The 17,909-nt window shown below is 45.7% G+C and overlaps 1 protein-coding gene across 3 annotated transcripts in view; it reads left to right on the forward strand.

Moving 5' to 3' along the window:
• LHFPL2 (LHFPL tetraspan subfamily member 2) overlaps nucleotides 1-17,638 on the forward strand; it is a 598,425-nt gene extending 580,787 nt beyond the window's left edge. For all 3 annotated transcript variants that reach the window (XM_069627421.1, XM_069627420.1, XM_069627422.1), the window contains one exon: nucleotides 13,088-17,638. In XM_069627421.1, the coding sequence (XP_069483522.1) occupies nucleotides 13,088-13,344 (257 nt within the window). In that variant the 3' untranslated portion in view covers nucleotides 13,345-17,638. The remainder of the gene's footprint in view (nucleotides 1-13,087) is intronic.
• Nucleotides 17,639-17,909: the final 271 nt, after the last annotated feature.

The following is a 17,909-nucleotide window of genomic DNA, read 5'->3' on the forward strand; positions in this document are numbered from 1 at the left end:
GTCTACTCGCGATACTTCCTCGTGAAGAAGAAGACGGGAGGATGGCGCCCCATCCTGGACCTGCGACGTCTGAACAAGTTCATCAAGGCGCAGAAGTTCCGGATGGTCACCCTCCAGCACGTCCTGGGTCAGCTGGAGGAAGGAGACTTCCTATCGTCGTTGGATTTGGAGGATGCCTACTTCCACATTCCCATCCTAAAGGGGCACCGAAAATTCCTCAGATTCGTGGTCCAATGGCGTCATTACCAGTTCAAAGCCCTTCCCTTCGGACTACGGTCGGCACCCAGGGTTTTCACCAAGTGCCTCGCACCGGTGGCGGCGCAGCTGCGCCGCGAGGGGATTCACGTCTACCCCTACCTGGACGACTGGCTCATCCGCGCCAAGACGAGGGAGCTCGCCGTGGTCCACACGGCAAGGACCGTCCAACTCCTCACGGACCTGGGATTCTCCGTGAACTACGCCAAATCCCACCTGGTGCCCGCGCAAGTCGCACTGTTTCTGGGAGCGAGGCTCGACACAGTGTCCCTTCTGGCCTCCCCGTCGGAGGAGAGGACCAGGACCATCTTGGGCAAGGTGCAACGGATGTTGGTGGCCGACGCGGCCAAAGTGAGGTCCATCAAGTCCCTCCTCGGGATGATGTCTTCCTGCATCTACCTCATTCCCATGTGCAGGCTCCGGATGCGCCCGTTGCAAGAATTCCTGGATGCGCGCTGGATCCAGACGACGGGCAGCTTCGAGGAAAGGATCAAGCTCGACGAGAGTTTCCGACGAGCGATACGGTGGTGGGGCACCCGCGCGCATCTGACGGCGGGCATGGACTTCCAGACCCCAGCCCACCAGGTGACTGTGACCACGGATGCCTCCCTAGAAGGGTGGGGAGCGCACACCGAAAATCTGCACGCAAGGGGACTCTGGCTCCCGACGGAGAAGTCCCTGCATATCAACGTCCTGGAGCTCCGTGCAGTGTTTTGGGCCCTCAGGTCCTTCCTTCCGTCCCTCAAGGGCAAGGTGGTGAGGATCTTCACCGACAACACCACCACCATGTTTTACATCAGGAAACAGGGCGGAACCAGGTCCCCAGCGCTGTCCAAGGAGGCGCAGGACCTGTGGCATTGGGCCGTCGCCCAAGGGATTCTTCTGGTGCCGTTTCATCTGGCAGGGATAAAAAACACCATCGCCGACTCACTCAGCAGGGAGCTGCGCTCGTGCCACGAGTGGGAACTACGGCAGGATCTGGTGGATCGCCTCTTCCGACGGTGGGGCACACCCCAGATCGACCTGTTCGCGACGGCGACGAACACCAAGTGCCGGAGGTTCGCCAGCAGGTTTCCCCAGACGAGGAGCATGGGCGATGCTTTCTCGTTCCCCTGGGAGGGCCTGTTCCTCTACGCGTTCCCTCCCTTGCCTCTGCTAATCCGGCTCGTCAACCAGCTCAAGAGGTCACGGTGCAGGATGATCCTCGTCGCACCTGCGTGGCCGAGGCAGATATGGTTCCCGGACCTTCTGGACTTGTCAGCGTCCCCGCCAATCAAGCTGCCGGCGGACGCGGATCTACTCTCCAGGGAAGGAGGCGCCATCCTCCACCACGACCCGAAGTCGCTGAACTTGCAGGCCTGGCTCCTGCAGCGCTAGAGTTTGGAGGATACGACATACCGGCCGATTGCAGAGAGGTTCTTGCAAAGGCCAGGGCGTCCTCGACTCTTAAATGCTACGGACACAAATGGAAGAGGTTCTCTGTCTGGTGCCACGCACAGAAGATTAACCCTCTACGGATTACGGCTCCCCAAGTACTGCCGTACCTGCTGACGCTGGCCAAAGCTGGTCTGGCACACGCGTCCATCAAGATTCATCTTGCTGCGATCTCCCGATACACCAGAACCACGGGCCGGACGTCCTTGTGGTCTCATCGTCTGGTGAAAGAGTTCATGAAGGGACTGTTCAGATCGTTCCCGCCGGTGAAGGCTCCGGCCCCGGCGTGGGAGCTCAACGTGGTGCTGACCAAGCTCATGGGACCTCCGTTCGAGCCTCTGCACTCGGCCCCGTTGAAGTTTCTATCGTGGAAAACAGCTTTTCTCGTGGCCATCACCTCCGCACGACGAGTGGGAGAGATCCAGGCCCTTTCCTGCAAGGCCCCGTACTTGACTTTCCACGACACGAGGGTAGTGCTCAGGACGCACCCCTCCTTCATGCCCAAGGTACCGTCGGACTTCCATCTCAACGAACCCTTGGTGTTACCTGTGTTCTTCCCATCGCCTTCGTCGCCGGCTGAGAGGACTTTGCACTCGCTGGATGTAGCTAGAGCGCTGAAGTTCTACGTGGACCGCACGAAAGGTTTTCGGAAGACGTCACAACTCTTTGTGAACTTTGGACCTGTCAATCAGGGGAAGGCTCTCTCGAAGGCTTCCATCTCCAGATGGCTCTCCGGCTGTATCATGTACTGTCACCGGTTGGCAAACCGACCGCTGCCTGGCCGTCCGAGAGCCCATTCCACCAGAGCGATCGCAGCTACCACGGCGTTCCTATCTGGTGTGCCCCTGCTGGACATATGCAGGGCTGCTACGTGGAGGTCGACGCACACCTTCACGAAATTCTACTGCGTCGACCGGGATTCCAGGGAGGAGTCCAGGGTCGGCCAAGCAGTGCTGCGCAACCTGTTCGCCTGAGGTGAGCCTGGTGAGGAGGTAAGATGCTTAATGTTGAGTTAATGTGATGCTTAATGTTGAGCCTTTGCCACCTCCCGTGGTTGTGCATGTGTGTACTGCTATGTATTCTTTATTCATGAGCATGTGAATCCATGCCAGACCCCATGCTGGAGAAGGAACAAGTTACTTACCTGTAACTGTTGTTCTCCAGCATGGGTCTGGCATGGATTCACATGCGAACCCTCCCGCCTACCCCTCTGCGGCTCTTCACTTGGTCATACTGCCACTTCACGTGCTTCCAAATCTGAAGATGGCTGCCGGAGGAGGTGCTTAGGTAGAGGGCAGTCATTGGCTGTGGTCAGTATGACGCAGAGACCAGTGATTGGTTATTACTACGAAAGACAGATCAGAAACGAAACTGATACTGGTTTTTTCTTTACCGAGGATTCCCAGCCTGACGACGGGGAATATTCATGAGCATGTGAATCCATGCCAGACCCATGCTGGAGAACAACAGTTACAGGTAAGTAACTTGTTCCTTATTGCATTATTTTGAGTAAATTAAATAGTCATTGAAATAAGATGTGGTTTTCTAAGGCACAAAAGAGTCCTTTAGATTTCCTTTGATTAATGCTGCAATAGACCTTGTAATTTACACCATTCTGTATAACGCATAGTGAAGGTGGTGCTTGAATAGCAATCCCGTTTAAATTGCAGATACATTTCTCTACACAGGACATATAAAATACATATACACAAAATACAAATTGCTCTTTGTACATAGGGAATCCAAGAATGTTTCACTTGTGACAATATCCAGACGTTTCTGTATCTGTGATAGGTTCTTCCACAAACATTATGGCCCACTGGATTCCTTCGGGAAGAAAAATGCATTCAAAAGTTTTAGACCTATCTTTTAGATTGATCATGACTGTTGCTTGGTTCTCAGCCTTGTGCCGTTGAATTGTCACACAGTTGCTGAAATAAATAAATATGCAATAATACACCCTTGGCTTTACATGTGAAATCTGGCTTTGAAAAATCCAATCCAAAAGTTGCTTGGTCCATATTTACCTATTGGACACATAGGTTTGTGTGCAGTGCATTGCATTTACATGGCATTCCTTTTGTACCAACAGTGAGCTAGAGGCATAGATTCCCAACAAATGACATACTTGGTGACTAGTTCCCTGCTTGCTCTTTCAGGACGGATTTGTTCATTTCACTTTAGGCCATTAGTTTTCTTCCAATGTTTCTGACAGGGTTCCAAAGCAAAGCCCTCCATCGGCCCACATCCCACATGATCAAAGGATCACTTCTCCTGGCAACCATATGCTGTTGGACTTACAAACTCCAAAAGGTTGAGGCCCAAAACAGGGACCTGCATATACTGGGCAAAAACATGGGATCGGCACATATTTCAGAGACTCATTGGTATAAGGTGGCAAGTTAGGCTCAGGGCCCAGACAGGAACATCAGATACCAACATCCTACCTGAACCCAAGTCATGGTTTTGGACTCAGACATGGACCCAGGAATTATCCTAACCCCAATCCCTGGCCTCAAACTTTAAAAATAAAAAAACAGAGTTACCCTTGGATGAGGAGCAGGAAATATCCTCTCATGAAAAGGGCGTGAAAGACTGAATAAGCTGTACCTGTCCTGTCTACCAGGCTGGCTGATGCTTCCCTCTCCTACATCAAAGCAACACTTTTAAAAAACAATCTCGGCTGAACATTTTCATCCCTGATGATCTAGAAAATCGTGAAGAGGGAGATGAGGAACAGTACTGGAAGAAAGTCTTCTGATATGAGAAGGACCTTTGTGGCCCAGAGGATTATCTCATGGCGCCACCAGTAGACATAGAAGCTCCACTTACTAATTTGTCTACTGAAGACCATTTTGCATACACATTGAACCAAATTTGTTTCTATTCTGCTCAGTAGCAAAGACACAAAAGTCTGAATAGGACATGGTCTTGTGTTTGTTAAGTGTCTTCTAAAAAGACTGAGTCTCATTGCATCTAATTGAATTGATGCAATCTTCTAAACTACTTGTACCATCCTTCTTAAAACCAATATTTGAATTGTTAAAAAGTGAAATCCCTCCCAATCTGTCCCATTTATGTTCCAGGTCAGCCTAAACCTGACTCTCTGACAATAGCAACAACCAGGAAATGAGCTGCTGCTCCACTGTTTCTACTCATCCTCCAGAAAAGGAGAACCGGATATACACTTTGGGAAGGAACATGGCATTGATGGCTAGTTGCAGCATATGGGTTTCTAACATCATGGCCAGATATAATGGGACAAACGCCACGCACTCCTTAAAGATCTCCCGGACAACATGCTTGCACGGTTGCAAGGTAAAGTGCAAGAAGGCCAACAATCTGGTCATGCAATAATCAAGAAAACATTAGACTTCACAGAAACCGCTGGTTGCCTAGGTGGCTGGAGCGGCAGTGGTCAGGAGACATGCCTGGTTGAAAGGAACAGTGTTTAAATCCAAAACGCACTATTCAATCAATAAATCCTGAGATGACTCAACTGCTAATTGGAAAAACGGTCTATGCTCCTGAAAAAGCAACAAAAAAAGAGGAGAAGACTCTTGAGACATCTGAGCAAATTGCTGCTGGGACCTAACAGCGCGGAGGATCACCAACAAGCAGATGTACATTTCAAGCCCAAGGTTCCACCTCCACTCATTCACATTTTTCCAAACATCATATTGGGGAGGGGCTAGGGTGCATCAGGAGGTCACACATGCTTGTACACCTCGCCACAAAGAGCAAAATATTGTGCTAGACATAGGGGAAGAGGCGCACCCACAAGTGAAGTAGACTCCTACACAATGCATTGACTTCCCGGTTCATGTCCTCTCCCATGTCTCTGGATGCATCACTCACCCACGCGTGGGAAGGGATCACAACAAAAAAGTGGGTGCTGAGCATGGTGCGACAGGGTTGCTGCATTGAGCTGGTCAGAAATCCACGAAATATACCACCATGTCGCAGGTTGCCAGATCATCGACTGCAACTTCTACAAGAAGAAGTGGACACACATCTATTGAAAGGGCCAATCAAGCCAGTGCCAACACATCCTAAAGACATCCACTCCGTATATTTCCATGTACGTAAAGAAATCTAAACCTGAGTCAAGTTTTATAACTGTGCCCTACCACAACAATTCACGATGGCCACACTACAGGAAATAATCCCTTCCTAAAAAGGGAATTGCAGGTGGCAAAAGAGGTAGCAAGCAGGGAACCAGGTCTGAGAAATGTCACATATTATTGGAAATATTTAATCCTGTTCAATTCTTGGATTACGCGGTTCAAATAAACACAGGCCCGGTGAGAGCACAATCGCGCATCACAGGATTCTGATCAAATAAGAAAATAATGTGCAACAAAGCTAGCATCAGTTTTAATGACTGGGCACATATGTCCATTCTTGTGCCTAGATGGTGGCAGATAAGGATAGTAGGCATGGGCACCTAAGAACATTAAAGGACTGCAAAGTCATGGTTGGTTGTTATTGTGCATCAAGACATTTAATTTTGTTGTGAGTGAAAAAAGAACAAAATGGGAAACTGACGAGCTTTAGATAATGACTTGCACAATATTAAAACCATGTTGTCCTGGTAGGAACGCTGATATTGGGGTACACAAGTTCTGGCACCGAAGTCTGCACTGTTGCACTTCACCAAATCTCCTTTGTGTCCTTGCCAATATTTTTGATTTAACATAACACTTCACACTGGTGTTTAGTTTATTACCAAGAACTTCCTCATTTATAAAATGAAAAAAAAAATAACCAGAGGGGAAAATGATACTTGCCCAAAATCGCACATCTTATGGCAAATGCTTGTACTGGGATTCCAATCAGTGGCATTATTTCACTAAAATTACAAGGAAAGCTAGTCTGACATAGTACTAACTTGGCCTTCCTCTATGGCCTCACAGTAAAGGCTATCCAAAGGCCCTCACCCCAGGCGATGGGCACGTACATGTATTTTTTTTCTTTAACAATAGGTTTTTAAGCCCTGAGGCTGCCACATGTTAATAGATGGGAACTGATAATGAGCCCACGCCTATGCTAAAGCCATACTTACTTTTAACAAATCATTAGTCAGATAGGTTAAATCTCAAGGACTGCCAAGTAGTCTGCAGTGCTTACAAGCAGCAAAACACCACCCAAGGCATGCCCATGATTAGAATACAGTCCCTCAGATTCCAAAATGGAGGATTTTGCCACAATACCACACCTGGCCTAAATATTTTGTGTGATGTAATATTGTGCTGCAATTTGGTATTCTGTTGGTTGCTTACCCAGATAATTGAACAGAGAAATCAATATTCCCATAATCCCAAGAGGTTTGATCAAATGTAGAAGCCAGAATTAGAACCCGAATCTTCTGATTTAAAGTCAGCAACTTCACTGCTAGGTTGCCATTTGTGCCCTGAAGTTGGTTGCATTCGAAAAAAACACCTGCACCTCTCATGTAAATTAAATTGAATGTAGTACATAATGTTGTTTGTTCTTTTGTATGCCCTCCCATGTTCGGTAGATAAGGAAATGTGAGCAAAGCGAGCTAAAGTCACCAAGATCACACGCTTTTGTTGAACCTGGGAAGCTGGAATTAAAGACCTTATCGTTTTGTTGCAAAGCCTTCAGACCAGCCACTTTTATTTAATAAAGTGTTTTCTTTTTTTGGTGTTTTTTTTTATTCCTAAGCACTTCTGCTTTTAGCATAAAAACAAGCAGAAGCACAAGGGACATCATGGTTTTCCTAATTTTTTGTCAAGCTTGGAAAGACTGTATTAGAACCCACATGTTCTAGAAGATAAGGCGACAAATTTGGAACCACATCTTCTTTTTCTGTCCAATCTATTCAACTCCTTATTTTTCACTCCCCTTTTCCCACTGCATGTCCTCTCTCATCCTTTCACCACTCCCTTTTAATTTTGGTCCTCTCTTTTTCATCCCTATCCACATCCCTGTGGTTAATTGGAGAAATGTGATGGTTGTTCGACATGTGTGGCTATGGACTTAAGGATTCAATTTCTGTGGGGATTTGAGATGTGGGTGAAGGTAGGGGCATGAGCCCCTAAGAGCCAAATGGGCAGTTCATGTCTACGGTTCTGTTGGGGATGTTCTTCCATGTGCCTGTGGAAGATTGACCGGAAGGTGGTCCTAAAACTGTTTAAAATGGGTGGTGAGATGCCTGTAGGGAGTGGAATGTTGGAATTCGTCTTGGGGTGGGTGATTGGTTCATGAGTGTGCAAATATGTGCCTGGGGGGTTGCTGATGGGACCGATAGTGGTTTGTCTTTGAGGAAGAACGGGGTGGGATTGGAGCAATGAAATGTCTCAGATGTATGAATTCTAATTATTGCTAATCCTGCATGAGATCATTATGGTCACGCCAGACTACATAAAGTCAATATGGCCAATCACGTGCCTGCTTTGATTTATTCCCAATTGCCTTCCAGTCGATCATGCTATTATATCACTGACCTTATCAGTATTGCTAAACCTGGCATACTCCATTGTTGCTAGTCCCCTGCCAGCTGTCATTACTGACCTCTTGCTTGCTGGCACATATTCAACATTCTTGATGGCATTTATTCCTAATTATGTCTGTTGACCATTCTTACCAATCCTGTCTGACGTCATAGCTTTGTAAAGGGCAGGGGGGTGGGACTTACTACCCAATCTCCTTCAGAAAAATGTGCATGACCTGCAGAAGGAAAAATCCCTTAAGCTACCTTGGAATGGTGATGCTCGTTTGTTCAGTGATCACGCCCTCACTAATTCATAGCGGTCCATGGCTTGTGGGAAATTGTTTGGCAGAACATTTTGTGGGGCTGCGGTATTGCACGGCAACTCTTCACTTCAAAGATGCATATTTTCATGTTGCCATGTTACCATCTCATCGCAGATACCTCAGATTCAAAGTAGACAGGCGTCACTTTCAATTCAAAGTACTTATGTGTTAAATTGCATTGGCACCTCGTGTTTTCACCAAGGTGCTAGCGGTGGTGGAAGCAAATTTGCGCAGGCAAAATATCTCGGTGCATTCCAATCTGGATGATTGGCTGGTACCGGGCAAGAGCACCCACACCCAAAAGACCATCCATCTCCTTTCTCAGCAGAGGTTCTCAAAGGCCCACAAGTCTAGCATAGTCCCAAAGCAGTCCAAAAAGGTCCCCGGGGCAATTCTGCACACAAGAAGGGCACTGGCTTACCCTTCATAGCTACCTTTGGCACAGATCCCATTTTCAAGCCAATCCGTCCATAACGGTATACCACAGTAATGGGACTACTCGAAATGTTGGCATCATGTGTTTTTCTTGTTCTGTTCACCTACACATGCAGCCTTCGACATGTGGGGGCTTTTGTAGCATTACCAGGTTCTTGTCTACTTAAAGCCCTGGTTTTCCCTCATTTCTGCAAACAACATGCGCTTGAACTAGACTAACCTAGCGCGTTGGTTTATATGATTTTCATCATGGAGGACTACCTTTCCCTTTAAGAGGACAATCTGGTGAGATGAGGATAGTGGGGGGGGGGGGGTCGGAGTTCAGGGGGGTGGGGGGTAATCCATGACACTCTACACCGATCTTGCGGAGTTCCGTGGTTTCTCCTGTTTCCCCACTCCTTCACCGTGTTCAGAGGCAGCAAGTCAAGGCCTACACAGGTTCAAATACACCCAAAATAAATCCTGCACTTTGATCGGAAACACTTGATGTCAACAAAGGAGGTAAAGGAATCATTGACCACGGAGACCTGGGTAGTAGAGCGGGAGTTTACAAGTGAGAACATGGAATGGGCACACACAAATTGACAATATGCACTGGGTACACTGTCATATAATACTAAACATTTCAAATGGGTAAATCTGAGTAATGTTCAACCGGGGGAAGGTACATAATGTATAGTTTATTTATAATGCACTTAATACCCAGAGGTTTCTAAGCGCGGACCCGGGGCTCGAACCTGTGTTGCTCAGCACCGTCTTGCTTCCAAAGCGAGCGCGCTGCCCCTGAGCTATCTACCTGGCAACTCAATCTATTTAACAGATTTCTGAATCTTTTAGCATTGTATTCTATTTTTTATGTACGTACGTAGCACCTACTGCCATTATGGCCCTGAAGCGCTGTGGGGTGACTTAAAAAAACATTAAACTAAAAGACATGAAACATGAAAATAAAAGAGCATTACATTTGCAGGCGAATAGTATTTAGTATGTAGTAATCTGTTAAATGACTGGAAGAGATGACTAGTTTAAAGACATACTAGCCATATGTACAGTGTACAAATACATAGAGGGACTGTTATGTCGGTGACTGTGACAGCTGAACCACAGTTTTCATGAGTTTCAGCCGTATTCTGTGAGTCGCAGCACTGAAGGGGGAACAGGCCAATGTGCACTAGTTTATGAACCCCAATGGCAACTACCTGCAAATGAGGGCTCTGCTATATTTTACATACAGTGACATGCAAATTTGTCATATAGGTCGAAGAAACATTCAGTGCATGTTCACTTGTCTGTAACATAGTTAATGCAGTATACATGTTTTATATTGCATGTAGTGTTGCACTGTTGAACAAGTTAATACACTAGACATTTTTGATGAGATGCACATAGTTTTCACTGTGTTCAGCTGTGCAAAACTATCTTTAGTATTAGTAGTAAGTGATATAGAGAAAATTTAGCCTGAGCTCCCTATGCAGGCTGAGTAGAGTAAACAGTGTAAAAGGCAGAGGTGGATGTGGGACAAATAGAGTATGTAGAGCGAGACCGGCCAAATGCCCGTCTTTCTGTATGCATTGGCAGTCTGATACTCTTCTGTTATGTTCCCATAAGGCTATAACGCACTTTGTTGATTGGCAAGGGCATTGTGCTGCAGTACGCAACCTCACAGAACTGAGTGGCACGGAGGGAGTCTTTCAGGTTGCAAGCCAACACCCCAAAGGGGAGAGACTGGGCATGTAATTGAAGTGAATGTGCTCCAAAACGGATTCAAATGCAAGAGAAATGGTGATCTACGCAGCATTTACAACTGGCAACCTTTTAAATTAAAATATTGCCATGATCGCAACTCTCAGAAAAATGAGCAAACATTTCATGCTGTTCCCCCTTTCTGATACAAAGTTTATGTACTTCGCCAAACCACCCCTGCAGTAGTCTCAAAGCACCTATGCTTGCCCGTTTGTGCAAAATGTTTAACACACTGAGCACTGTCTTTGACTCTGCAGTGGCCAGTACTCCGGCCCTTCCACAGTGCCTGGGTGCCATTGTGAGCCTGGGCGCCATTGTGAGCCTGGGCATGTTCAAACCAAGCCCAGTAAATCAGGCGGGCCAAGCCTTTTTACTAACTCCCCTTTGCCCTCAAATGACCGCAAAGACCAGCTACTATAGACCTTCAAGCTGGGAGGAAATGTGGGGGTGGCTTTTGTACCATGGCTCTTCTGGTTCTTGAGGCCTGCTAGGAATGGTCATGGTGGTGTGTGGGGCAGGACTTTTCTTAGGCTAAGTATTGGCTCTTATGTGAGTTACTCTGCATAATCTAGCCTTTGTATAGCCCTCTTGACCTGGACTGCAGTTACCCTATCCCTTTCATAGGGGCAGTAGGTGTATCTTGGGTCACAACATGGGTGTAGTCTGCAAACAAGATTACATTTGCAGGTCTACCTTTGGGAGTTAGTAGTGTTTTAAATGCATGTTTTGGGATTGCTCTCTACCCCCCATGTGACTGCTCCAAAGCGCTTGGGCATTAGACCTAATGTAATATTACATAATGAAACATCAAGTAATATAATCTGACCTACTGTGCAGTGAACTGGAAAATAAGCCACTGGAGAGCAATATGAGCGAATTCAAGGTGAGGTTGTTTAATAGCGCATAGCGGGCTGTAGGGACGACACTATAGCTGGGCAACAGTCCATAAGACAAGACCCATTTACAGAAGCGGTCTTGGCACCATAAGCACAGACTTTGTGGCCTTCCTGCAGAGTGAACAAATCATGACATTATATGGCATGAGCTATCATTACATTCTCTTTGAACGAAAAGTGTACTTCACTTTATTTGGACAAACCATTTGCAATTGACTCTTTCCTTCAAGGAAGCAAGGCCATGAATACTTCTGAGTGTGTGGTGGACGAAGAAAACAGAGATGGGTCTTTCTAGCCTTAATATATGTTGGTCACTAATTAACTCTTAATCAGAGCGCGAGTTGCCCTCCCTGATCTTCAATTCTTCTGTGCATTTTACTTCAAATCATAGTGGGTGATTTGTGGGGAGTGGGGCATTTGCTGCCGATACAGAATTTCACAATTCCGATTTTTGAGAGTGGTAAAGAGCGCACAGGAATCCATATCGATCCCACTACCCTATCAAGCCTTTTGCCTCGCTCCCCCAACGGACACCCCACCATTTGTCTCCCGCCAGCATCAGAGGCTAACCTTTTTATTTCAAGGCGCTATGTTCTGTACGTAAATGGAACTTCAGAGAGGTCAATGTGTACTGCTGAGGTGCGGATCTCTGTCAACTTGCCCTCAGGCCAACTGTCACAGCAATGGGAAAAGGAAGCCAAACTGACAGGCTCCTTGCTTATCACATCACACAAATGCTCCTCGGTTGCCTCAAAACATTGAATAAGACTGAAGGAGAGGGTGAATAAGAGAACACAAAAGTTGATGTCCGACGTTATTATTTTATGTCAATGTTTTTTAAAATCAATATGTATTTGTTATACTGTGTCAGCCCACTAGAAACTCTTTTAAGCACGTTGGCTTGATGTCTGAAAGTCGAATTGCCCATTTTCCAACTCCCTAACAAATGAGCAAATGTATCTATTTTGGCAACTTGTTTTAGGGGGATCTCACCTACATTAAACCCTCTGCCACTAGCCCCTTGCCAACACCTCCTTTCCTTTCAAATCCATTCTTTCCTTTACTTTTCACCTTTTCTTCCGTTTTCATAAAATACATACATTCACATCTGTAGTCCGTATGGAAATCCTTCACAGTATTATATTATGTTTTATGCTTGTGTTATTTGCCTTTTTAATACTGCACACATCACCACCGTAGTGCCATTAAAAGTGCCAATCCTTGTCCTTCTAGAGGTGATCTGTGACCCTTACTGTATACTCTGCGTTAGTCAAAAATAGTGGTCCGGAAGTACAGTTTCCTGTGTAATAGTCATGGAGTCTGTATTGAAGGAGTTGAGACATTAATGAAACTCGAGTAGCCAAGCAATATTGTATGGGCTTGTTTCTGGGCTGTGGGATATTAAGTAGCATTCTTTATCTGCAAATCCACAACGTTATGTGTAGTGTGCCAGATGGATCTCTGTGGATGTTTGATTTCAAATGTGACTTTTGTATTTAGTTGACTTGGCTTTTACTGATCGGCTTTTTTTCTTCTCTTTGTAGGCTTGTTCCTTATCCTGGGCTTGATTCTTTACCCAGCAGGCTGGGGTTGCCAAAAGGCAGTGGTGTATTGTGGACAATATGCCTCTGCCTATAAACTGGGAGAATGTTCTGTGGGCTGGGCCTTCTACACCGCCATTGGGGCCACTGTCCTCACATTCGTCTGTGCAGTCTTCTCAGCACAGGCGGAAATCGCCACCTCAAGCGACAAAGTGCAAGAGGAAATTGAAGAAGGAAAGAACCTCATCTGCCTGCTTTAGTGCCAAGGGAAAGTGCACCCTGGCTGGAAAGCTTTCTTAAACCTTTACTGACTTGATAAAGGGATCAAATATGTTTACCTGCCTCCCCTTTTGTGGGAATAAGCTTCTATGTTGACCTTTGGATCCTTCAAGCAATATTTAATGAACAGTAATGCTATGATTCTCTGGAAACCAGAGAGTGGAAGGTGGTCTTCGAGCATAGTTGAATTTTCCGGTTCGATAGAAATGGAAGAAAGGCAATGTAATACTAAGTAGACATTGTGAAATGGATGCAAAGAATTCAGTCTCTGTGGAACTGGCCTTCAAAGTGTCCGGCATTCCTAAGTCACTTTAGAGGGATTTCATTATCAATGTTTAAGCCACTGGGTCACTGGCGCAAAATCAATTTTGTGGTATGCTGGTATGTGATCAGCACCAATTTCAGTTTGCATCCTGTGGGCAGTGAGGTGTAAGATTAGCAAAAAAACTGGATCGAAGAGCGTTGCATTGTTGAAGGAATTTGCATCGCGCCTGTGAGAAGCAGATGCTGGGAAATGAACATACATTCGGGTGGCTGTGAGACAGCTCTTGCTTCCACCGTTCAGCTTCTATCGTTTCAGCATGATGCTAAGGCATGGTGACGCCGGCACACAGACCAAACCACTGCTTTAGATTTTAATTAATGTTTCGGCTGCTGCCCTCTTCAGCTACCACTAACGGGTGACTCAGTCGATGTGAAGTTTGTAACTGACATTTCATGGAATAGACACCCCGATAATCCGAAAAAGCTGCGATATCGAAGCCAAGTGAATGGAATAGGAAACACATGCCACTATTGGGGTGAGGATTGACTCACCCAAATCCACTGCATCTTGCCTGCATCGCAGTGGGCAGTCTGAAGCTACAATCCGTAATCATCAGCACACATACTATCGCAGGTGTCCTTCATGTCTTGAGCTACATCATTCTCTGTACCACCCAACTTCAGTATTTGGTCGGGGCACTTTTCCTTTACCACTTTTTACATGAACCTTTTCTCCCAAGGACACATTTGTGATTGTGGAGTATGAAATGTGAAACGTTTGTGGACTGACTCCACCGCCATGAAGCCGTTTCTGTGGGGTCGCATCACATTGCCAGAAGGAGGCACCCATCTGAACGCTGAATATCTTTCTCTCTAGCCAGGATGTTCATTGTAGGCATTGTTCCCTTTTTACATTGAATTGTTTCGGGGTTTGGGTGATGAGAGAGATTGACAGGGCGGAGGAAAAAGATGGGGTTCTTATTAGAATTATCTGCATGTGCAGTGGCTTTCGAAGGCCCTATTGGAATGTTCACATGAGATATTGTGTTGTAGAACCTTGCACTCGATGAGAAATACTTGCCGAGTCTGCTCACCGAAACGGTATGTATTTGGATCATTGCATTTGTCTGCAACGCTATTGCGAACACTGGCGTTTCATCATTGCATTTCATGGATTGGAGAACTGCACTAAATCCAGTTTCCAGCTGGTTTTACGTAATTTCAACGAAAAAACGTTACTTTGTTGTAATTTACTTCGTGTACATTACTTCGAATTTTACATCGATTTGTAGGTGGGGGCAGTGCCTTCACAACCCTCTTTCCTTTGACTGCCACCCAACCCCCCTCCTCCCTTTAGCCCACAAATACTTCTACAAATTCGAAGTAATGTACACAAAGTAATTTCCTTCGTGAAAACAACGGGAGACCGTCCAGCCATATTTAAAGCAGAGACAATCTTGCATTAAAAGATGATTTTCTTTTAACCTGTTCATCGCGGTCCTTCCCTGTCCGAATGCAACATGACTTTTTTCCTGCAAGTTAGCATGATCGCATGCCTGTGTAATGCATGCCAGTTTTCTTCCAATTCATTATCCAAACACGTGTAGGGTAATGGCAGCTTTGTCGACTGTAAACACTCTGGACACTGTCTACACCATTGTTCTCCTCTACCTTGTGTGGTGCAGTCTTTGATTTCAAATCCCTTGGAGTGGCTAGGATGTGAGTCCTCCAGTTATTTCAGCATGTACAACTGGCTGCCTGTGTATTTACAATGGATTTGGGGATTTTGCAGCACATTCCCATGGTATAAATTTTCCTCGTCTTCTGGCTGTTTTGCCACTGTGAAGGGAGCTCTCACCCGCAGCACACCAGATCAGGCACGTGCCAAGGGAATAACACAAAGCTGCTGCTTTTTTGTTTCAGCAAAAATGAGGGACTCCCCTCCACATTCCTGATGTTTCACACCGTTGTACTCAAAAACTGGAAAGGGTCATGACATGTGGTCCTATCATTCAATGGTATTCTGTGGGAAGTCCAGATGGAACCTGGCCTATCTGAAGCCACAAGACCCCGTACATATGCACACACCTCTATCCCCCATTGAGAGCATTCACTATAGAGTCGAAAGTTGGAAAATTCCAAATATTGGGGTACGCAGGCCAATGTAGCCTACCATAGACAGGCATTTCAGACCAGAGCTAGCATAACTCGGCCCGCTGTGCTAACCAGCCTCTGCATGCCATTTGCTTTAAAGGTGCTAGCAGTGGAGGAAGGTGCTTTGTGGATGTTTGTCCATGGCTGTTCTCCTCCCATTGGATCACATTTTGACCCACATTACCCTGCTGGGACATAGAACGTATTCCAATGTGCCAAATTCAGTACTGTGACTCTCGTGTTGTACTGTATCAAACACTTGGTGGCCAAAATAGATTGGGGTGCTCGAGGCATTAGCTCTAGACATATAAAGAATGTGGCAAATGGATTCTCTTCAGAAGAACGCACACAAGTTCAAAGTGTTATGTTGTGCAGTATTTGTATTTATACCACTCAACTGTGTTAACTGCAATTTTACAGAAATGTGCAGTAGGATAAAAATACGGTTCTGTGTTCTTTCATCCTTAAAAGGGCCAAGAATGTGTTTAAGGTTACTTAAGCATTTATACAGAAGGACCTCTTTTATCGTAAAGCAACTTGACAGCTGGGTTTGTGATCCTTCTCCCGGACTGGTTGTTTTTTTTAATTTTTTTTATCATTCAAGTTTTATTGAAGCAAAAAACCAAATTGTGACATATTCCAAACTGCCGCATACATCATCTGTGGACAAGAATGCATTGTATCGCCATTTGACATAGGAGCTCACATATTGCAGTTGATACATGATTCATAAAGTATCACAGAGAAAAATAAAAAACAGTGCTGGGATCAATAAAAAAAAAAAATAATCATAGTGTCAATACTATAACCGGACTGGGTGCTTGAAAGAAAGCGGGCTGTGCAAGGTATGTGTGTCTGCTTACCGTATATTGGGTCCACTGGGTGTTCCGCGAACAGTCCTGTCATTCACCAATCTTTTATCAGCCACATTCCCGGTCTGTGGTCAAACCGGCACCAGAGCATGACACCGTTGGAGGCGCATCAGAGTTCACTGTGCTTCTGTGCACCAGGGAAGTGTTGGCATTCAATATATATATATATATATATATATATATATATATATATATATATATATATATATATATACACCCACACACACCCACCCAGCCCCCCCCCCAATCCTCTGTAAGATGTCTCCTTCCCTATGCGGTTCCTTCAGGGCACATGGAACTGTGTGGCAATAACTCCGATTTACAAAACCGAACACGCCTTCACTTACATGCATTCATAGCCCTTTTAAAATGATAGGGACTGAAAGTCCCTGGCCAAAGAGAGGTGTTGCCTTTAATGAATACCCCGCATTCCCGTCAAACATAGTTTCTATGGTGTGTACAAAAACATGTACAGTTTTCACTTGTGTTCTTCCATGTCGCCTTCGCTGGAGAACGCCATCCAGGGGAGTGTGTGTATGTACAGCGGCCCTGTTCAACAGTAGGCTGGCATATGAAGTACTGGGGCCTATTATTGCAAAAGGGAAGTGTGCTGGGAAAAGAGGACCTTGCAAGTACTGCTTCAAGGGGAGTGTGCTCTGGGCGCCTAGTCTTTCTTCAGCCCACCGAACAGTACAGTATTTTCAGTGTCTTTCCTTGCTGTCTATGACCGCCGATAAGCCATTGCCAAGTACAGGCCTTCTTTGCAAGTTTTGTAAAAAGCAATTTTATTTTTGATGCCATGTACTATTTGTTTTCTGCTTTGTGGATTTACCGGCCTTCTGAAACGTGTGCCGTGGATTCTGTGAAACCTGTGTTGGATGCTAGCAAGCTAAAAGCTCTAACATGTTGACTATGTTCTGTGTACTGACATGTTCTCAAGACTCCTGTGGTTTGGTAACATTTGTAAACATGTATTATAAAAATCGATTTGTCTCAGTTTCATTTTTAAACGTTCTCATATTTAAAGTATAAAAGATGGATGAGGTTTGGAGTGTCCATATGTTTCAGAAGTCACATGCCCAGAGTAGTGGGTGTGTGCTTGGCTAGGTGTGAATCCTGACATGATGAGGCATGTAGATTGGGGGAACCCGTTTTCTATGTGATGGTATGTTACTAGGTGGTAACTGGTGAGGATGCTTGGTGCATGTGTGTCCCGCCCAACACTCTATCAATGACCTATACCCAACGAGCAAGAA

Source organism: Ambystoma mexicanum, chromosome 6p, assembly GCF_040938575.1.
Source record: "Ambystoma mexicanum isolate Mex_15411 chromosome 6p, UKY_AmexF1_1, whole genome shotgun sequence".
Lineage (NCBI taxonomy): Eukaryota > Metazoa > Chordata > Amphibia > Caudata > Ambystomatidae > Ambystoma > Ambystoma mexicanum.